At 48.1% G+C, this 23,699-nt stretch overlaps 1 protein-coding gene across 4 annotated transcripts in view; it reads right to left on the minus strand.

The window, feature by feature from the left end:
- add3a (adducin 3 (gamma) a) overlaps window positions 1–23,699 on the minus strand; it is a 61,441-nt gene that overhangs the window by 28,315 nt on the left and 9,427 nt on the right. For 3 of the 4 annotated variants that reach the window (XM_056586793.1, XM_056586794.1, XM_056586791.1), the window contains exon 2: window positions 5,271–5,550. In XM_056586793.1, coding sequence (XP_056442768.1) covers window positions 5,271–5,465 — 195 coding nt within the window. In that variant the 5' untranslated portion in view covers window positions 5,466–5,550. Of the gene's footprint in view, window positions 1–5,270; window positions 5,551–11,397; window positions 11,726–23,699 lie in introns of those variants that run through there. The other variant, XM_056586792.1, reaches the window with a different exon arrangement.

Here is a 23,699-nt window from a genome sequence, read left to right on the forward strand (position 1 = left end):
TGAGGAGCGTGGGCAGACAGACACATACGGTCAGCCCGACACCGCGGATGGAGAAGCAGTGCGACGGGGAACCCGGTTCATATGCACAAGCCGTGCACATGAATACCGATCATACGTTGGGCGCGTGGAGTGCTTTTTATTTTGTGTCTCAAAGACGCTCTACGTTGGTGGAGAACGAAGAGGCTGAAAATAAAGGCATGAGTGGAGGACGACCAGAGGATGTTAATGAACAATATGGTGACACACTGATGGATTCTTAGAAGATGGCTATTGGTTTGTGGACAACAGCTATGCCGTCGGTGTTCACTCAACATATTCAATTATTTCAATAGAGTGTTTACCAGCAGCTGTCTTCACCCAGACCATTTAAATACAAGCATCATCAATCATCTTATCCTGCAATCCGAGACCTTAGAGATTTACAGAGATCTTAAGGGAAGAATCTATTTAGTCCTCTGTATCAGTCACATGCTGTCTAAATGGTCATCCTGGCTCACGCAACGAGCAGGTGTCATCATCGAGCATCCTGTGAGGTCATGGTAACCACGGCTCCGCTGAGGTTACCTGGACAGGTAAGAACCCCCCGGCTGTTAATGAAAGAGCGTGGGAACGAAAACAAGCACTTATGAACGAGGTCACCGATGCACGTCCGGTCTTGTCGAAAGCCACGGTGGATCCAGTGACATGACATCATCCAGGAAGTGTGTGTCTCTCTCTCTTTATGTGTGTGTGTGTGTGTCTCTCTCTCTTTATGTGTGTGTGTGTGTCTCTCTCTCTTTATGTGTGTGTGCGCGTGTCTCTCGCTCTCTATGTGTGTGTGCGCGTGTCTCTCTCTCTCTATGTGTGTGTGCGCGTGTGTCTCTCTCTCTATGTGTGTGTGCGCGTGTCTCTCTCTCTCTCTATGTGTGTGTGCGCGTGTCTCTCTCTCTCTATGTGTGTGTGCGCGTGTCTCTCTCTCTCTATGTGTGTGTGCGCGTCTCTCTCTCTCTCTCTCTCCCTCTCTCTCCCTCCCTCCCTCTCCCTCTCCCTCTCCTCTCCTCCCCCCCCCCCCCCCCCCCCACCTGGTCAGCTCTCACACATCCTTACGTGACACTGCTATTGTCTAACCCCTGGTGTAAGCGTGTGTCTCTTCTGTCAGTGACTCAGTCCTGCATTACAGCTGCACTGCTGTCTCCCTCGACTCTGAACAAACTCCCTGCACTGCATTCCTTAAGTAATGCACTGGATCGCCCCAATAAAAGTTCCAACTGAAAGGGACAGAGTTTTGGCTCGGGATTTTGTTCAATAAAACAGGGCTTTAATCTGGAAAAAGGATCCACAACAAAGGAATTACATTCAGGCCTCATTATGGTGTCAATCCCATAGTAAAACATATGAGGCAACTCAAAAGTCTTAGGAAAGACAGCCTTCTTTTGTTGAGGGGCTGTCCTGGCTAAATGAGACACGTCAACACTAGATCCACACAGCTGAACGATTTCACTGACTGAAGCAACAAGGATATGTTGTGAAGAGAAACAAAATGGCCCTGAAGGCCTTGAAAAAGAAACAGAAAGACTCTCTGGGATGGGATCAACCACCAAATGTTCCAAAACAAAACCAAATCTAGAGCATGGCTTTGGCCTCACGAGAACAAAGTGGTGGTTTAACACATAAAAACCGATACTCGTGTAAGTGACTTCAAAAAGTCAAAATAAAGAGAGACTTCATCTTTCAAAGGGTAAAGTGGATTGTAGAACAGGAACTAGACGTGAGATACAGATGTCAAACTACTGGGGGCTTTTGTACTTGGATAATGAGAGCAGTTTATTAGTTTGCAGCATTCATGAGGATTAAATTGCGCTGTGGCCCAGAGAGAACATAACAAAGTAAGAAATGTACTCTGCACGGACGTAGAACAATGAATCCTGGACAGGCAGACAAATTATGCACAAATGTCACTTCCAGTTGGTCCAGGCTTGATCTGCTTCTTGGTTTGGATCCCTTGATTCAATTCTGTTTTGTTTTTTTCTGAATGAGAACTGAATGTTTTGTTCTTGTAAGTGTGGTTGTTATGCAGGCTCATCCTGGTCTATTTGGGAAGGTATTTAAATTTGGCAGACTAAACATATGATCCTTCCTTCCCTCTGTCTCTGAGGTCTAACATTAATCCACTAATTACAAGAATGGAGCCAAGAATGGATCCATTAGGTTTATTCTATTATCTGAAAATACAGATCAACAATAAGTTCAATTGTGCAGCTGAAACATCCCACAAACGCTAAATAAGAAGTGAGCCAAGCGTCTAACAAATACGCTAACCCAGCTGTTTATGAAAATGTTCAAACGTTCAATTAGCTATAAAAGGACTGTTTGTCTTTTTGCGGATGAAAACCACCCAGACTATTACCCTGTGTGGCAGACCGCTTTCCTGTCTGCCTCAGAAAAAAGGGCAACTGTGACCTTGGCAGTCGTAAAAATAAGTAAATGATTACATCAAACCCCAGAGCCCAGTGAGCACAGGCTTCGATCGCGTCATTCGGTGCGGCTCCCCTCTGTTCAGGCTTAAGAACAGCCTTCAACGAGAGCGCTGAATGACGCCCGGGTTAGCTAGCTAGCTCCCAAACACTGGAGGCAAAACAACAACAATCGAGAAGACGTCAAGGCGGGAGAAGATAGAGAGAGGGTTAAGGAGAGATTACATTCGAGAGGAGCGCACACACACAGTGTCACACTTGTTGTTACTGTGTCGGATTTGGGGGTAGTTGGCCCATTAGATAGGGCAGTTAGGTGAACAACGCTCCCTTGGGCAGTGTTGTCATGAAGTGGTTCAAATCAAGTGGGCTCCTTGGTCATCTTAAGGTCGCAAGCCGTTCTTCTTTCCATAAACCGGCGCTTTGCCTTTTCAATTTCCGTTGACCAATGCACCGAAGAGCAGACACAACAACAGAGCAACACAAGGGAATTTCTGATGTATGACGGCGGGGTCTGATGTCACGGTCAATAAGACCGCCACCCTGCGGATAGACCCAGCCGTCTGAGACGAGAACTGGCTGGCGTTCAAAGCACCACATCAACTAACCCACGCGTCATCAACCTGACAGGAGCGCATCGGCCTTCACTGACTGACTCATCCACGCGTGTACTATGCACACACACACACACACACACACACACACACACACACGTCGTGCAGAGACACATACACACACACACACACACACGTGCAGACACATTCATTAAAACGGCAGGTGTATGTGATTATATCCCCTCATACACACACACACAAACACACACAAGTGGATGCACATCATTGCACCACACACCACTCCCGCGTCCTTAGACAGCTGGTAGTATATCGCGCCAAGGAAACCACACTGGGCATGGGCAGAATGTGGATCACATTTAAAGCTTTAAAAAGACCATGCCAAAACCGCCATGGCCACGGCACAGTATCAATCTCACACACACACACACACACACACACACACACACACACACACACACACACACACACACACACACACACACACACACACACACACACACACACACACACACACACACACACACAGGCTTGTGTTACTGTGCCGGTGGGGAACACTCGCAGACTGTACAATATGTAATCCACTACCGCGCAGCTCAATCAACCACTCTCCTGCCGTGCCGTGTGTCCTAACACTAGCAACTCAGGTTGCTAGAACCGAATGCCCAACATACTTCTGTGAGTGCTGTCGGACCCACCCACTCGAGATTCACACAGAACCGCGGCAGGACGCAGCAGCAAACAGCTTCGCCTCTATAGACAGCCCGACCTTTCAAATCAGCGCCAATTTCGCCTTGGACCTTAAACAATCGGTAAACAAAGAAGCGCCTACCTGTGTCTACAGGTCAACGTAAGGTTCAATATACAAGTGTAGGAGGGACACACACCTTGGTAAACACCTCAGCCGCCCACTCGTAAAGCGTGCTGTAAACACGAATCTGACCCGTTCAGGTCGGACCTTGGGTCAACACTGCACAGCAAACAGTGCTACAGGGTGGAGGGTGAACCAAAGTGGCCCGCTGATAGCCACCAGGAAGACAATGCAACCCAGCCTTTACTGCTTGATTAAGTGTTGAGTCCAACAAATACATAAATCATTCTTCAGCAATGCTCCACATTTCCTTGCATTACTTTTGCTCCATTTCAGGTCATTCTTCGAGTCGTTATTCGTAACTTCTGGGCTGTTTGTTAGAATCCAAGACCGTTTTGTTTGCTACGCGATTTGATATTTTTTAATGACGGATTAATTAAAAGTGAACCTTAAATTGGTAACTTAATGCCACGGCTCAGAGGGCACCCCACCGACATTAATCACAGAGGGGCTGGAACCCCACCCGGTTAAGCTGGTGGTTCCTGCGACAGGGTACCAACACGGAGCCCCCAGTGTTACACCATGACCTTCTTCCAGCCGTGCTTGCCATTTGAAGCCTTAGCTTTCTAGCGTCTTTGGAAAGCCAAGCCGACGTCAGAGGCTGAATTAAATGTCAGCTGCAAATTTCTTTAACGTGTACTGGTGGCTTAAAGAGTTGTTTATTTCAGCAAAACCTGAACCGACCTGGTAAGCCAGCGCCTGAGGCGAACTTTGAGGCACGGGTGCGCCTGCTTTGGTTATATTGGGATTTTAGTAGACTTCGGACCGCTATGACCCTCTCTCTCTCTCTCTCTCTCCGCCACTGTGTACATGTCTCTCTCTCTCAGACTTTCAGACACAAACAAACACAAGCGGTTTATCCTTTACACAAACAAACACCAGTGGTAAATGATCCTGTACACAGGACATCCGCTGTGCTCATTGGAGGGCAACATTAACGGTTTCTCCTTCTGCACTAAATGACCAACCCATGCTACCATACTCTCTGGTATGCCATTTAGTACGTCCCAATACATATTATGGAAAGGGCAGTAGGCCAAAGATACAAGGTTGTACCACATCTGGTCACGTTTCGCAGGATGCAAGCCAGCATGCTTTTTTTGTCTATTCTGCCCTACAAACCTCTGCGTAGCAAAAGATATGTCCTATCGACTCTCAGTCTATGGGGCACTACAGGTGTCCTGATCAGTCAATGTCCCAATCGTACGCATACCGTGTGCAACAGTACATGCTTTGTAATGGTAGCTGCAGTACGGACTAGGAGTAAAAAGAAAAATCTATATAATTTGGAACGCAGCCCAGAATGGTTACACACGTGTGTATCGATGCCCCACACACACAGACAGACAGACGCACAACAAAAACAACACAACCTACCGGGCTCTGCAGGATCTGCGTGACGCGCTTCTTCTGCTCCAGGACGTTGAAGTCCTGCCTCAGGTCGGGGGACATGTTGCGGGCCCTGATGTACTCGGGGTCGTTGACGTCCACGCGGTCGAAGTAGCGCTCCTTGGGACCCCCGCTGGGCGGGGGAGGGGTGGTCACCACCCCCTGATGGCCGTCTGTGCTCATGCCTGGGCCGCGTCCGTCGCTCGACCGATTATCCGCTCGCACTCACGCTCGGCACGCTCGCTCTCTCTCTCTCTCCGATTCTCACCTGGGCGGCGGGGGGGGGGGGGGGGAAGGAGAGGGGCAGGGGTTAGGATGGGTGGAGGAGGTTGAAGGAAGCACAGTGTTTGGACGGTGTTCAAACCAACGGCGCCAATATGGGTGTGGCGTAATGTGAGCTCATACGGCTCTCCAGTGCAAGGCCACTGGGCAAGCCTTAACAAACGGATACACGCGGCAATCCTCCGTGGCCCCGTAAGAAGCAGCGCTCCGGTCGGGTTGAAGTGAGGGGAATGAGAGCCGCTCTCAGTGGGCAATGCGACAACCGGGTGAGGTGCGGCACCCATTTGGATGAGGCAAGCTTGTAAACACTGGAAACAGACCACTGCTGTCCTGAGAGCAACACACACACGTACACGTATACACACACACAAAGTCACACACACAAGTATGCGTGTGCAAACACACAGAAAGATAGTCGGAAAGACAAACACAGATAAACGACACACACACACACACACACACACACACACACACACACACACACACACACACACACACACACACACACACACACACACACACACACACACACACACACACACACACACACACACACACACACACACAGTAACCAGAAACCACTTTTTTAAACAAGGACAAAACAAAGTGTTTTTCATTTTCTTCTTTTAAAGGAACAGCCCTTTAGCTGTGTTTGACCGAGCAGGTCGCGGCTGGGTGGGACGGAGCTAGTTCGCTGTGTTCGCTTCGTTCATCACCCCGGCCGCTTGGCACGACCACAAAGGCTTTGGTGAAACTGCTGCAACAGCTCCAGTAGGTTTCCGTGGAAACCGTGCCGACAGACTGTACATAAACAGTGGCCTGCCCCAACTGACCAATAGGAGAACGGAGCATAAACAAGGTGGCTGGACGGGAAACTGTATCGCTAAACAATATTGTACGAATAAAAACGGCTTGCGTGGAAGTATTGGATAGGAATTGACAGAACCATAAGAAAAAAGGCAAAAGGAGAAAGAGAGCGAGGGATACAGAAAAAGAGAGTAATGTTGTAAACTGCACTCCCAGCGTTCATTGCGGCATCTCGATAGATAGAAAAGGGGGTTTGGCTTAAAACACCTGGCAGGTTACGAGTGCTTTCAGAGCAGAAAAGGGAAGAGAGTGGGAGAGACCGAGAGGGGGATGGGGTTATCACCATCAATGATTTAGTCTGCCTTATGCGTGACAAATCCTCTGCTTGTGTTTTATTTCTAATCCGATCCTGAAATTTCCTTTTGGTGTTTCACAGTGAGAGAAATGTGTGTGTTAGTGCAGGGGACACTAAGCTGTTGATATGGGTGAAGCCGCAACACACACACACACACACACACACACACACACACACACACACACACACACACACACACACACCTTTTGCCTTTCATTTAGGACAGTGCTGGTGCGTAGATTGAATTCATATGGAGGGAACTGGATAAGCCAATAAACAAACAAAGCAAATGTGAGGTAACATGCTTGACCAATAAATTCCAAAGCCAGAGGATGTTTTGTTTACAACATTACATAACCTTCAGAGCATGACTAAGCTTTCCTTTACCTTCAAAATCATGTGCAAGATTTATTTTCTATTTTAGGTTTTTTACGTATTTTACAAAATGTACCCTACTTGATGCCCTGGTGTAAGCCTTTTCTCCTGATGCGCTTTACATTTATAAGTACTGTGGAACTGCTGTTCTATCCATCTAATTTCTATCTCATTTTATTACACATCGGTGAAAGAAATTGGCTCTAATTCAGACCAGACTAGACAAGGGTATGTGTCCCAGCAGGCCAAGGTCTGCTGACCAATGAGCTTTCTATTTGAATTTGGGGGAGGGTGCGGCCTATGAACGAGGCACTGGTAAAACTCAAAAAGTCCAACGTGAACTTCAGGTTTAGCTATCAGATGAATCGTTTCGAATTGTTCAACAGATTGTAATAATTGCTCTCACAATTGCACACCATTTGTGTCAGAAAATTTTCTGATGTCGTTTTACTGTAGGACCATTTACTTCACTATGTAATTAAATTGACCTATTTTGCCGTTTGGCTTGTTCCACTTTGAGTCCAAGATGCATACCTATATAGACACTGTTAGCGAAGACACTGTCAGCAAGACACTGTTAGCGAAGACAGCATTAGACAGCTAGCTAATGAAAGGGGACGGGGTTAGGAAGCAAGACTTGTGATTAGAGACAACTTAAAACATGTAAGAGGGGCAAAGGAGTTGCCAACGCAGTTGTATGAGGCAACGGAGGACAGGCTAAGACAATAGCTTCATAGCAGTAGGGTGTAGGGCCGGATCTGTGGCAGAAGACCAAGGTATCCCTTTCTTTTGTTTGTGTGTAAATATGAACAAAAAAAAGTCTGTAAACCGACAAGTAATATTATGACGAGAGGGTACTATGGTTGCATAGTGTTTGCATACCACCATAACCCAAAAAAATCTCTAATTCTCTTTTAAATTCAAACTGTCCAAGCCACGGCACAAACGAAAACAAAAACATTGAGCTATACATAGCGATGGGGGAACAGGCCCTGCCAGGGAGGGGAGCGTGGGGGTTTGCAATGAATCACAGATTGCTGTTTGGCCCTCAGGCCCAAAGCGTAAGACATGACAGCTGCGGCCCCCTCCAATGTAAAGCATCAGCTCCCTGGAGCCCCAAGCCCCTCACACACACACACACACACACACACACACACACACACACACACACACACACACACACACACACACACACACACACACACACACACACACACACACACACACACGCAAACACATTTACAAAACAGACACACACACGCACACACATTTACAAAACATACACACACGCACACAGTTTTGTTGCATGTACACACAACTCAAGTCAGGGCAACTGCTGTTGCATCCCCAATTGCAGCATGATGATACGTCTGAACAACACACACATACACACTCACACACTCCCACCCAGTCCTACCATCCTGTCTACAGCCATTCTCATTTCCCCAAGCCTTTTTGCGGCTGGCATCAACAATACTCCCATCCTAGCCTGCCACCGCAAACCAATACATTACAAACCACTGAAGACACCACCCCCCCCCCCCCCCCCCCCCCCCCCCCGTATTAAACCAGTCTACTCCAGAGAGACGACATCTGACTGCAGTTTTGTTGCAGCTCTCATGAGTTTGATACTGGTGTGAGTGTCTCGCATTCCCCTCCACTTCAGTTATAGTCCGAGTGTCCTCCCTCTTGAAATAACATGAGATCAACGCATCGACGGAAACTCAATTAAAAAGGGATCCGAGCACATAGCAGTTCAGAAATGTGTGCGTACCGTCTGCCCTCCCTCTGTCTGATACCAGCGATGTCAGACTGCTGCGGGCACTGGGGTCTGTTGTCGCTAGACTGAGCAGTCTGCCGGCCCTGGAAAGATCGACAGCGAGGCAGCCCGGGGCGAGGTCACCGTCACCTTTCACTCTCACGACCTCTTTTAATCAACAGCCTCTTCCTCTTCCTCTCTCACTCCCTCTCTCCCTCCCAGCCCCCTTATTAGTATTGCCTAGGGATGCAGACATCAGAAGGACCTTTATGCACAGGCAGCTCCATCTCATGTGATGTTGTTTAAAAGGGCAAGCCATGGTCTGGTGGACACGTCTTTGTTTGGTCTGATTGTCAGTCCATCACAGGCGACTCCTCAACTAACTAACCTTCACGTTTAGTCACCGATTAAAACCTGATCAAAACGTCAAAAATCTTTGATCGAAGACTGTATAAAACAAGCTTCTATCCTCAAACGTGTTGAGAGAACCAGAAAAAACACTTGGGAAGGCAAGCGAGTAAACATGAAATATGGCTAGTATTAAAAGTAGATCATATGGAAACACAAATAAATAACTGAAAAATAGAAACGACTGTGGATGTTTTGGGAGCTGTCTCTGCGGATGACAGAGCGTCTCAAGGCCTTGCTGTGGTGAAACATGCCGGAACGATTCCATGGTACAGGCGCTGCAACAATAGTCAACTATATCCTAACCACCATTGATGCTAGTCCTTCCAATGGGCATGTTGTTGTTGTTGTTGTTGTTGTTGTTTCAAAGGGTAATCCTCACCTCCGCCTCCACTGTAATGGCAGGTAATAAGGCAAAACGTTTACCCAGAATGCCCCAGGACAGGTGTGACATCGACCTGACTCAGAGCCAGAGACCCGGATAGCCATTCAATTAACTGCACACACACACACACACACACACACACACACACACACACACACACACACACACACACACACACACACACACACACACACACACACACACACACACACACACACACACACACACACACACACACACACACGCCTCATCGTGCAAGGAGCGAAGATCAGACAGTTCTGAGTGTCTCTTCCACTGCCAACTGCTTCCTGTCGTCTTCCAGTTTCTTAATTACACAAACACGCAGACACTCTAATCTCTCCCCCCCCCACACACACACACACACACACACACACACAATTTCAATACACATGCATACATTTGAAACTGTGGCTGCCACGCCTAAAAATAGACCCGCCGCTTTTTGGGTCACCTTCCAACGCCCCACTGCAACAATACCAGGAAAGAATGGTATTATGGTAGCTAATAATATCCACACACACACACACAGACACGTGCATGCAGGCGAGCACACACCCATTCACACTGCAGCTGGCACGCCTGTTAAAAATACAACAACAAACCAGCGACACCAGCCAGTGAGACCGGGCCGTACGGGTGTGGGATCTGCCCGTCGACACACAAGGGGGGGGGGGGGGTCTTTGTAAGATGGCAGTGAAACAGGAGAGAGTGTGTAAGCCCAACGCTCAGCGGCTTACAGGCCCTCCAGAGGATTTACTTTGAGACGTTGGGTGATGGGGGGGGGGGGGACTCTCCTGAGTCTGACAACAAGGCGGGCAGCCCAGTGAACGCCATCTCCTCCCAGCCAGAGGTACAGCGGCCGGAGATCCCCCAGGAGTCCCGCTCCAATCCTTTCAGTTTGGATGCAAACAAGCGGCAACATGGAGGGAACCAAAAGCACGGTTCTTATTTCCTGTTTGGTTAAACCGCACGGTGCATAACGGGTGCACGAGAGCGACCGGGCCAGGGCTTCAAGGAGAGGGGAGACACCCTGAGGGGACCTTTCTCCCGGAGACAGAGGGTGGTGGGTGGTGGGTTCAGGTTGAATGGAGGTTGTGTGAGAGGGGAAGTGGTGGTGGTGTTGCACCTTCTGCCCCGCGGTGTCCTACCGTCACCGGCCCTAATAACCAGGGCTAATCTTCTTGTCTCTAGCTTAGGCGAGGGCTTACTGTGGTGCTACCGGCAATCATGTCCGGCACCTCAGTATAATAACATGGGATCCCTGTGTGTGTGTGTGTGTGTGTGTGTGTGTGTGTGTGTGTGTGTGTGTGTGTGTGTGTGTGTGTGTGTGTGTGTGTGTGTGTGTGTGTGTGTGTGTGTGTGTGTGTGTCAAGCTTCAAGTGTGTGTGTTTTTCCAAGCTTCAAGTGTGTGTGTGTGTACCAAGACCCAATCATTTGTGTGAGTCAAAGCATGCAACATGGAATTCCCCCCTCAAAGTCTTCACAAGAGATAATAATCTTGCGTTCACACGCAGTTGCCTCAGTTGCACAGAGACATAAACACACACACACACACAAGCAAAACATTAACAAGTTCAACCCAATTGATAACACTTCCATTAAACACACGTCCATAAGGAACACAGTGGAACCACCCAATCAGCCGAGCCAACAACCCAAAAGGAAAAATATGTAAACATCTCTTCAAAACGAGATTAAAAAGCAGGCGAGCGCCTCAACCCACCTGGGACTTCCTCCTGGGTCAGTGGACGAGACCGAACGCGAAGTGGTAGTCGCCCTCAACAGAGTCAAAACACATGTCTCCCTGTCTCTCTCTACTTCCTCCCTACTGCCGTCTTTTTCTCTCCCTATCTCCCCCTCTCTCTCTCTCTCTCTCTCTCACTCTCCTTCCGATGCTCCGCACGCACAAATCCTTGGACAGCCTTCCCCGCGTGGAGCCGGCGACGGAGAGGTGGGGCGAACGAATCAAACGTAGAGCAGCGCCGAGAGGATGATCCAGGCAGCCCACGGCAGAACAGGTTAGTCCGCTTGTGTCCTCTCCCTCCCTCCCTCCCTCTCTCTGTCTCTGTCTCTCTCTCACTCTCTCTCCCTCTCTCTCCCCCCCCCCGAGAAATCTCAACAGCTGTGAGTGTGCGTGTGTGTGTGTGCGTGCGTGTGTTTGTGTGGTGGTGTGTTCATGCGTCTTTGCATGTATGTGCGTGAGTGCGCTCTCAGGCAAATGTGAGCAGTGTGCGGTTGTGTGGAAAAGAGGCTAAAGGGATCACGTGACGGTGGTTTAATCCCCCCGCCCACTGGCAAACGTGTACATACACAAACACACACACACACACACACTAAAGCAGACCAATCAGGGCACAGCAGCTGCCCCTCCTCCTCCTCCCTCTTACGCACCGTGTCCTCCCTCCGTCGCACTCCCATTCTCTCTCTCTCTCTCTCCCTCTCTCTCTTTATGTGTGTGTGTGTGTGTGTGTGAGCTGCTTCTCTCCTATGTCATTTGGATTTTCTTTTCCCCATAACAACTCTCAGGCCAGCCTCCACACACACACACACATGCATGCATACATCCACACATGTTTCCACTACGTTGTGGCGTTTCCTGCGGACACAAACATCACCCGTGCCAACAGGTGGATCAACCTTTGGATGACGGTGTGATTAGGCTTGTTCCGCGAAGCACTGCCCCCCACGAATCCCGAGAAAAACATGTTGTTTAATGACGGTGTAATATGGAGAGAGACACACACACACACACACACACACACACACACACACACACACACACACACACACACACACACACACACACACACACACACACACACACACACACACACACAGGGAGACAGACAGAGAGAGACACGGAGAGAGACAAGTAGAGAATAAGAGGAAAGGGAAGCTCAGTATTATAGTTGCAATAGTCGTAGTAATAACAGAAGAACTTCAAACAGTTGAAGGATAGAACAAAAAAACTGTTAATTGTTCTGCTCATGTTCTCTTAGGGTTAAGTGCAGAGCTCCTGGGAATATGAAAAGCAATAGATCATATTTCATAGCCAGGGCCTAATAGCCTAGAGGATCAGGAAGTGATCCAGTAAAACTCAACTGAAATTGCAATTCAAATGAAAGAGTCCGATTTCCCATCTTACACAATGCAGGGAAATAAGAGAGAGTGTGTTTGTGCATGTGCGTGCTTGTTGCCTAGCATCACTGAGTTCTCAGTCCCAGTGATTATGGGGAACATATCTGCAGCTCGTCTACCCAAACTCAAAGAACAAGGCTATGGTCTACCGAAGCACATTTGACGAATCAATATTTGTCAGGAAGACGTTTTAAGATCTGAAGTCTCCCCTCCTATGACAACGCTACCTCTACGTTGTGGCAATAGGTGAGCGAGCAACAAACAAGCATTCATCTTTGCAATCCACTTCAATCGGTTCATTCAGTTCAAAAGGGGTTACGGTCAACGATTAGTTTAGCATTCCCGCAGGGCCTAATTATCACAGAGCGGCAAAACACACACAAGTATAAACCAGCACGAGAGCAGACGAATGCACATCTCAGACGGAGCCAATGCCGCTGAACTTCTAAGGAGGGCCGCCTGCAGAAAGCAGCCGTCCTCCAAAACTAATCACAAAAGGCTTGCATTGTCCTGGGGGAACTCCTTAATCGGCACGGCTCCTTCACACAGATCAGCATTATCAACGTACCCATCGTCTTTCAGAAGGCCCGCGGAGAACCCGGGTCTGAAGCATTTGCTCCGGTGACACACTGCGCGCTCTCTCTCTCTCTCTCTCTCTCTCTGTCTTCAGTGCTTCTCCGCAGTGAAGAGAATAAATCCTGAGCTTAGAGTAAACTAGCGGTGCAGTCTAGGCGGCTGCCGCGTCACTCAGCAGCTCGGCTCAGCTCATCGCCTAGCTCGGCTGGCAGTGTGAGCCCTGACTCATGGTGCACAGTGACGGGCGTCGATGTGGCCGGCTCCCCAACTGAGGGGCAACGAGCAGCGGCAGATATATAAAGGTGTTGTTCTGTCTAGGTTCTGTTGGGCAACAGGATATCTTGTTAATTAGACGTTAGGTGACAGGAGGAGCGGCTTGTTGTTGACGATTGGGGTCATTGGATTGAACTAGACGTATGACGCAAGGCATGATGTCTTGTAAGATGAACCCCGATGAGCGTTTGTTTACAGACGTTTGGCCTCAAAGAAGCGTCCGCAAGGGCCCCGTCATCCCAGCTGGGCCAAGCAGCCTATTGAACTCCATACGTTGGAACTATTCCAGAGTATGGAGAAAAAGGGGCTCGCTAATGACGAACGTCTCGGTTGATACCGAGGACAGACAGGGTTGTGAGAGGCTGCGAGGAGGACACGGCGGTGGGGGGACACGTACCATCGTCTCAACCTCCTCACAGCCATCGACCGGCGCACCGGGGGTACTCCTCCCACCTCTGGGGAACTCTGTCCCCGTCAGCAGGGACCCGGAGCGAGGCACGGAGTACCGGCCGGGCACTGCCGACGCCCGCAGCACCGCAGAGCGAGATCAGCCCTCTGGAGTCTGGCCCGCCCGCAGTGACCCACTGACCGGCCCGGCTGAGCTCATGGCCCCGGCCTGCCCCCCCCCCCCAACGGGGTGCTCTCTGAGCCGGGGCCTTCCCAGAACACCGCTCAGAGGACTCAGAGCTGCTGCCTGCAGGGACCGTTCTGCCTGCAGGGACCGTTCTGCCTGCAGGGACCGTTGAAAGGACTGTTTTGAGTGTGTGTGAATTAAACGTAGAAGGTTGCTCCCGTGGGGTTTTCCAAACAGCCGAAAATATGATTGATTCTGAGTCGCTTGAAAATATATGCAGATGTAATTATTATACATTATGTAAGATGTATTGCATTATGTATGATTTTTTTGTCTTGATTTTGGAGTATTGAAATATGTTATAATATGTTTGTCTCTCTGGAGTCATTTAAAGCATGTGGTGAATAGTCATTTCAATGTTTTACATGTAGTCATTTGTATAAATATGAACTAAATGAATGGACATCTTGAATGAAGGCAGGTATGGATGTTTGAATATGAGGCGAGCTCTTCTTGCTGCAGTGCCCCCATGGTGCAACCATCAGAGCACTGCAGCAGAGAAAGGTCCCAAGATGCACTCAGACATTTTAGGATTTTACTAATGTTACTGTTCTTCTTCACTCACTCTTTCTTAGAACACGATGTGCCAAAGAACGTAGACTCCGCGGCAGCAGTACTGCGTGGTTCAGGACTTGAAGGTTTAGCTTTGTACTACTTGGGTTTGTTTATTTCAACGTTTATGTACTTGGAAAGGAAAACTGTTCAATGTCATCATTTCCCTTTGAAGACTGTAATTACAAGTTGCCCTAGAGCTCGACAAGATTAACACTGAGAAGAACACCATCAGCATTAGCTACAATCCCCACCCTATCCTACCCGGTTTCCCCGGAAAGCCTTACCTTAAGAAATGTCAAAAGGTGGGAGTGCCTTGACTCACACCCTTAAGGAATGCCACAAAGCCCTTGACCTCTCTATTAGGACCCTCCATCATCTCACACCTAGAATAACAACATGGCCTCCGGCAACGCATCTTAGAGGGACGGGGGTGGGCGGAGGGGGAAGAGAGAGAGAGATCCCGTTGGTGCTTTTTAAGAAAACAAAACACGCTCCGTGTTAACGGCTGTGAGGCCACCCCGATGGCGTGGGTTTTTTCTTTCGTTTTTTTTGCATAAAACATATTTAGACTTCAACCACTTCAAACAGCCGCTACACCGCAAGGCAACAGAGGTCCTGTCCGTCCCTGGGGAGCCGTCCAGAGCAATCCCGGTGGCGCCTAAATCAACCTCGGGTCTCAGTTTCCTGAAGTACCGCGGTGTGGGAATCTGCACAGGATTTAACGATGTGACCTTGGGGAGAAGGATTTAGGACGGAACGGCCCAGGAGCCCTGCTGATTGGACGGGAGGATTTATTGGAAGTTCAGTCGGGAACACAGCTCCGTGCAACAAGTGCTACAGTGGAAGATAAAGCAGCTGCTATCGGAGCCGTATTAAAAAGATAACACTGGGAAGACGAAATGAATGGAAAAAAAACAGACAAAGCTGTGTTAATTTGCCTTAAAAACGGGAGAGGGGAAATAAAGAGTAATAATCTCATAGAAATGTGCTGTCTTAACCACAATGTGAAGAGCAAAACACTGCAACATATTTGCCTGCCTTATCACAGCTCACAAGGCAATAAACGTAGACATGTGTCAGATCCTCTGCCAAGATAATGCTTTTTAATTCTGCTTGTCTGCAAGCACCATATTGTGTATACAAAGTTCACTCACACTCACACACACACACACACACACAGCTAACCCCGTATAAGCTGTCACTCCGCTGTCTCGGCGGCTCTTAGCGGCCTGTGGTTCTATGTTTGAAGGAGAGCGCTCCTCAGTGGTGGCTAATCCCTGTTTGAAGGGCAGAAGGCATTCAGAGAACAGCTAATGTTTAACACACTGGGACGCGTTGAGGTTCACTTCACGGAGACATGTGAACAATGTTGTCACTGTCTCCTGGCTGAGCTGGCTGTTACCCAACTGAGAAAAAACACGCAAGAATTCAAAACACACACACACACACATTTTATGTGTCTTGCACACGGACTGCAAATACGTTTACGACCGCGGTTTGAGATACGTTTGAATTTTGAAATGTCGGAATGACTCAACAGAACACACAATATAAACACTGGGATCAGGGTGCACGTCACGACACACACACACACACACACACACACACACACACACACACACACACACACACACACACACACACACACACTGGAAGAACCCCTTTATACTTCTAAAAATGAGGATAAAGCCATGCGGATAAATAAAGGACAGGAACTATTTTTGCAAACTCCACCCAACGTCCTGAAGCCCTTAAAATGAGTTCAACATGGTGCTTGGACCAGCTGGGATGACGGGGCCCTTGCGGACGCTTCTTTGAGGCCAAACGTCTGTAAACAAACGATCATCGGGGGGCGTTTTACAAGGCTTGCGTCATATCGTATGTTCCACGTCTCAGCAGCCAGGGTAGATGCCTGCCTGGCCTCTGTATCTGCCTTTTTTACAAGACTTAAGAGGCAAAGCTTGTGAGAGAGTATGTATAAATCCCAGAGCAAGTGGTTCCAAGGAGTCAGGAAGCCTGTGAGGCCTCATAGTCTTAATGTACCTGTAGTTAGACCGAATATAACATCCTGGCTTAGGCTGACCTACCCTAAGGATCTAGGTTCTTTATCTTGGGATTCCTCATGTGCACCAGGGCAAAGCTGTCCCCCCCCCCCCCCCCCCCCCCCCCCCCCCCCCCGCTGTCGTCCCCCCCCCCCCCCCAAGACCAAAGAGATGATGGGGTCGTCGTATCTTTAGTACAGATACTTATCAGAGAATTCCACACGCGTATCAGATCAACACACACTCACGAAGACAAACGGATAGACACACACATGAAAATGGATACACATGTCGAAGGGTGTTTCCACTCTACACAAAAGCCCTTCCATTCCTTTAAAAGGGGCTCATTCCAGGAATCAAGATCAGGGGAAGCCGTACAGAACCTACCAAAGTATCCCTTTGGGTACAGTGTTTCCCCCAGCACTGTATGGTTAAGGCGGCCGCCTTGACAACAGTATTTGACTTTTTTTCTTTATAAATATATTTTTATTATTATGCAATAACAAAGTACAAAACTCTCGCAGGGAAAGAAAACATACTTCCATCAAGTACAAAAAATAAAAATAAATAATGCATCGGTAACACTGTTCAAAACAATAGTCGTGCCACAAAGCTATTTGAATGGAATTGAAACGGTGGCATCAGGTGGTTGTATATATTATTGCGAACTGAAACCCTCACCGAAGACCTTCCCTTCAACCTCGAAGGAAAGTGAACGGGAAGCGCCAGATTGAAAATAATTGATTCTAATTTGAACAAGAGTTCAAAGTTTATCCATAAGTCGACCTCTCATATTGAAGTCTAGATTCTCAGCACAGATTGCCGTTGTTTCTTCCACATTAAAGCTTCATTTCACTGATAAAACCCTGAACAACAACTGTGTGTGTGTGTGTGTTTGTGTGTGTCTGTGTCTGTGTCTGTGTGTGAATATGGTCGCGAGCACCACAGGACAAATAAGGGCACCTAAACGGCGTGATTGATCAATGAACATAATGCAGGTCAACGACCGTGAACGCACCATACTCAGGTTCATGTGATCGCGCCGTATCCCAACCTGGTAAAGACATAACGCTTGAACACGCAGCATTGCCGATATAGATCGACACATCGAGGGGGCAACATTTTGTAGGGGAATTATTTTGAATGTCACAATTAATAGATCCGACGCAAACAATCTGATGCGATCAATGAACAAGACAAACTATTAAATCACATTTCCTTTTTGTATGAATTGTTTTTTTTGTATGAATTGAGTTTCTCAATAAAACGACTGTGATTGTCGTATCAATCAGGAGCATTTAGCATAATTATATACCCTCTACGAAACCTCACACAAATAAGCAGAACAGCAGCGTGTGGGCACATAAAACCCACTCCTACATTCACAGAAACGCATACACAGACCCACTGCAGGTCAGTAACGACCGTAATTATGGTTAATGACAGAGCCTGCGACTCAGTGTTTAACAAGTCCCTCCTGCCTCCCCCCAAGTAAACATAAATAATCTCTTGCTCATGGGCCCACTGTCACTAACTGCTACCGCATGGGCTCGACCCAACACACACTGTTTCAGCAGTGCACGGAAGCCAGGCTAACTGTGTAGCTGACCAGTATGGATATAATCAAATCATTGAAATGACACGGATTCAGAAGAAGAGGAAGTTGCTAGCCATCCCAAAGCCTCTATTGGAGAGACAAAGACGTCACAGCACTTGATAGCCAGGTGGCTACAGACCTTAGGTCTTGAGTGATGGTCAGAAAATGAGAAGAAATCCAGTAGCAATAACTTTAGGGTTGCAAATCATTCCTGAGAGAGCAAGAATTGTGTGCTTTGGTTGTTGAACTGTGACACACTGGGATTCTGTGCCCTGGTTCAGAGCAGGATTTACAAGGCAAATACTCTCGGCGCCCATCTGTATTCGTGATGTTGGATGGTTTGCATGTTGGGTGTATACATGCAAATGTAAAAAAAATCTTTGGTATGGTTATAAAGGATATTGCAAATTGATCAAGTTATCATAGTTATTTTTAGTAAAGAGTGAGGACTTAACGAGGATAATGTAGGTGTGCATTTTAATGGAGCATAGTATCACTGGATTGATTCATTGTATCACTTTACCCTCAACTTGGACAAATAGATTTACAGTGGTTGAATTTCAGTGGTTCGATAATCTGTTTAGGGACACAATCTCCCATCAATCAACCGAGCTACACTAACTCAATTAAAGCGCCCATTGACCAACATCCACCACATGCCTTGAGTTTAGTCTCCTCCGAGTTAAATTACTTTAAAAACAGCAAGACGTATTTCATGCAAAACCTAGAACCACATGGGACCTTCAGAAGGTCTTTATTAAAACACTTGACGTCCCTGTTAAACAAAGCATTATTTAGGCCCGTAGCCTCCGAGCGAGTGGCTCAACTCAAACCACGGGCTTTAGGAAACGTGGTGACGTATCTTAGTCTTGAAAAGGCCCGTCAGCAACAGTTTTAAGCTGCGTGTCATGAACTCTGTGCTGCCATCCTCCTCCATTATCTCATGCTTAAAACCCCTGCGCCAGGGGGAGGAGAGTGGGGGGTCACTTAGGGGAGTATATTTTGTAGGGATATGTGGAAATACGCTCAGCTTGAGAAAACACAGAGACCCAGGAGCATCACGAAGCGTTCCACGCCAAACAAGCTCTTTTTCATGCCGATAACAGAATTTGAAATGAGATTATCACACTCCCTTCATTGGGAAGGGGCCAATGTTGTCTTGTGGGGAGGGGGGCTAAACCAGACTCAATGATGTCCACTGTGTGACTCGGTCACATGCAGCTGCACATGCACGTGTCTTCTGCCACATACACATGCGCACACACACACACACACACACACACACACACACACACACACACACAAATCTGAGTTATCACCTCATGAAGGTATCCATGGTAACTCAAAACAACAAATCAAAACAGACCAGGCTCAGTGTGACCCCCACCCCAGGGCGAGAGAGACACGAGAGACAAAGGGAGATAAACAGAGAGACAGCAAACAAGTGAGAGATACAGAGAGAGAGAGAGAGAGAGAGAGAGAGAGAGAGATACAGAGAGATACAGAGAGATACAGAGAGATACAGAGAGATACAGAGAGATACAGAGAGAGAGAGAGAGAGAGAGAGAGAGAGAGAGAGACAGAGACAGAGACAGAGACAGAGACAGAGAGAGAGAGAGAGAGAGAGAGATACAGAGAGAGAGAGATACAGAGAGATACAGAGAGAGAGAGAGAGAGAGAGAGAGAGAGAGAGAGAGAGAGAGACAGAGAGAGAGAGAGAGACAGAGAGACAGAGAGACAGAGAGAGAGAGAGAGAGAGAAAGAGAAAGAGAGAAAGAGAGAGAGCAGATCGAAAAATCCCAATGGATTCCACAGCAGCATATGGTTCACTTTAAACACTCCGAGGACCCCATTCATGGCGAATCCTTTAGAAGGATAAAAAAGAGAGACAGAGAGAGAGAGAGCAAAGGAGATAACAAGTGTTGGAGTACCACATGCAAACATTTACCAGCGCCCATACCCCAACTGATTAGGCCCCGAGCTGAACTGTGTAGCGTGGTTGTGCCATGCGTTCACATTACTCAATTCATTGGAAAATTAGTCGAAGGTAAGCATAAGCCCCCCCCCCCAAGACATTCTCATCCTTTTGAAGAACCCAGCCTAAAAGAGCCCACCGGGCCCAATATGGTGAACCTGACCCCGTCACAACTGGGGGGCCCCACTTGTAGAAGTCAAACTTCTGAAGGAATTTCTTTCTTTCCTAAGGAAGCGAGGAAATGTGTGAAAGGACCCAGCTTGAACTGCTACAGGAGGGGCCTCCCAGGGTGTCTTTTTGTCAGAGACTCCGACATGGGCGACCACACACACACAACCATGGCCAAAGGGGCCCATCTATTCTGCTCAGCTCGGCCCCGGTGCCGACAAAAACAGAGCCAAGGAGGCAGGTTGCTTTTCGAGAGCGAGGCACTTTGAAGTTAAATCAAGGTTGAAGAACATCAGAAGGAAGACCGCGGCGTGGACTTTAGTACTTCGTTCACTTTTCTTCTGTAAAAGAATGCAACTAGCCGTTACAGTACAAAGACTGTGCTGCCTCCACAGACTCCTACGATGTGATTTAGGGATTTTTTTTACATTAAAAGAGCAAACTGCGTGGCAACAGTCTTTGACTAACCATCACTTCAACAGCGCTGATGGCACAACATTCTAACCTTTTTTACTATTGCAACAATGACATTGAGCTGCGGGGGTCTCTTTCTGGTGTTAGAAACCCTGAGAGGGGACGACCGGACCTCGACAGGAAACACACAGCTATCAATGAAGGACCGTTCTGTGACCCCCTGTCCCAAACACATCCCACACTGCTCACTTACTGGCTGTCCCAACGCGGGGGAAACGGGGGGCCCTGTGTGTGTGTGCGTGTGCGTGTGTGTGTGTGTGTGTTTGCTAAAGAACATGCATTTGTGCGTGTGTGTGTGCTTCTTTGCGTGTGGGCGGGCACGCTTGTGTGTGGGCGAGCATATCCGGCTGTATCCATGCATGCCGGGGACACGCATCGTTACAGAGCATCCATCAGGAGAACGAGAGCAGCGGAAACAGGCGCTGGTTTGATTGGCGAGGTCACCACGGCAACTCGCTGCGACGTTCCTCGGGGTCCGTCCGGCTTCGCCCCCCCCCCCCCCCCCCCCCTCTCCCCCACCGTCAACCAATCACGTGCCGACGTGCTGGTGCTGTTCTGGAAGCTGACGCACGTCAGGGGGGAAAGTACGCAGGAAGAGACCCAGAGAGTCAGCTGTGTGAGAGCGACTGATAGGGCCGAGGCATTGGCTTGGGTGGGCTTCTCCCTCCGTGAGCCTCCCTCGTTGGGGCCACATGTGTGGAGAGTAGATGCGTTTTATTGATGAAAAGAGGACCAGCCACGCGACGTCTGCAACACCAGGACTGCGGTGAAATATATTTCACTAAAGGGTCCTTCCAATAAAAAACGATCATCTATTTATGTTTCCCATTTGGGACCACCAGGATCTTAGGATAAACACGACTGGGGGATAATGTTGTCTTAGGAAGAGCCTTGGTGGAACATCACTCTGACCACCAGTAATGCCACATTGTGTGCGCGTGTGTGTGTGCGTGTGTGTGAAAGCATGAGGACAAGCTTCCTGTCAGGATGTGGGGTCCTACGGGGGGACACAGGCACACAGCCAGATGTCAAGATTTCTGCTGAGGATGGTGTGAGTGAGTGAGTGAGTGAGTGAGTGAGTGAGTGAGTGAGTGAGTGAGTGAGTGAGTGAGTGAGTGAGTGAGTGAGTGAGTGAGTGAGTGAGTGAGTGAAAGAGAGAGAGCGCGTGTGTGTGTGCAAAGTGCATATGCGTGTGTGTGCAGCTTGCATGTGTTTATTTGCACTTTAGTAATCTTCCAAAACTTCTATTTGCATGCAGGTTGGTGACTTTGATCTCTAGTAACCAAGTGAACATTATCCATTGATTTAAAGTTATGGACAACAGGATCAGAAACATACAATAACCATAACATATCAGAGGGATGAATCGACTTCCCACCTACCGAACCTCTTGCCAGGGAAAAGGTCAAAAAGTGTATTCATATTAAGCTCAATCTTTGGGAGACTCATAGGGGCGTGATCCGATGTCGTTTGCGCTCCCTAAAAGCCAGAGCCACCGCAGCTTTGTTCAACTGCGAAAGCGCTGTAATTTGATAGAGCGATAATTGGTCAGTGCCTCGGCCACGTGAGTGGACAGTAATGGGCCCCTCGCCTGGCAAAGCAACGCTGGACCTCATAGGAACTGACAGAAGGGACAACCGGGAATGACTGACAAAGTCTGACATGAGCCAGGAGGGGAGAAAGACTCCATCCATTAAGTCCGGCCTGAAGTCGAAGAAGGAAATCAATAGAATGGAATAACATGAGATTTAATAAGATGAGATAAAAGAAGATAGCACTTTAGCTAACCCACAGCGGGGGAATGTGCAATGTTACAAAAGCAAAACAGGAGAGCCGGAAAAACACAATTTCCTGATGCACGAGTTGAAAACCTCTGATCTTGGCAAGACAAGAGAAGACATTTGTTACAATACTGACCCCTTCCTGATGAGGGTCAAGCTCCACTTTCATGGCCGCAGTATTAGATATTGGCAGAACCACACATAAAACCTGACTATTTGCTTCCTCCTTACCCTTCCTGTTCCTAATATCTCATCTGAGGGAGTTAGGAATGAAATGTCATTCATAAGGGGTGTGTGTGTGTGTGTGTGTGTGTGCGTGTGCGTGTGTGCATGCGTGCGTAACAATAGGTACCACACACACCATCCATTCTGATCAGGAAGAGCTTAGGAGGATGTCCAAAGGGAAGGAGAGAATCGCCGTGGCAACTCATTGTTCCTGAAGACCAATGTGTCATGTGACTCATTGAGTCACTTAGGGCATGACTGAGCACTTTAGTAAACAAACCCATGGCTGTGGTGACCCTACTCTGGGAAGAGACTTCTAGGTTTTTGGGCAAATCATGTAGCACTGAAGACTTATAGAGCATTTTCTCGTGTGTTTAAACTTCAACATGTTGCTCTATTCTGCAGCTGAATAATAATGTCCTGCATGATTTGCCATTATTTGCTTGGATAGCCTCCAGCAGATGATCGCCAATGGGAAGAAGACAAAGAAGTTATTGTAGAACATAATACAAGAATAATAAACACAAAAAACAAATGATGTTCCAATACCCCTATAGACCCCTACTTGGGCTTACGTCCAGGATAAA

This window comes from Gadus chalcogrammus, chromosome 3 (assembly GCF_026213295.1).
Source record: "Gadus chalcogrammus isolate NIFS_2021 chromosome 3, NIFS_Gcha_1.0, whole genome shotgun sequence".
Lineage (NCBI taxonomy): Eukaryota > Metazoa > Chordata > Actinopteri > Gadiformes > Gadidae > Gadus > Gadus chalcogrammus.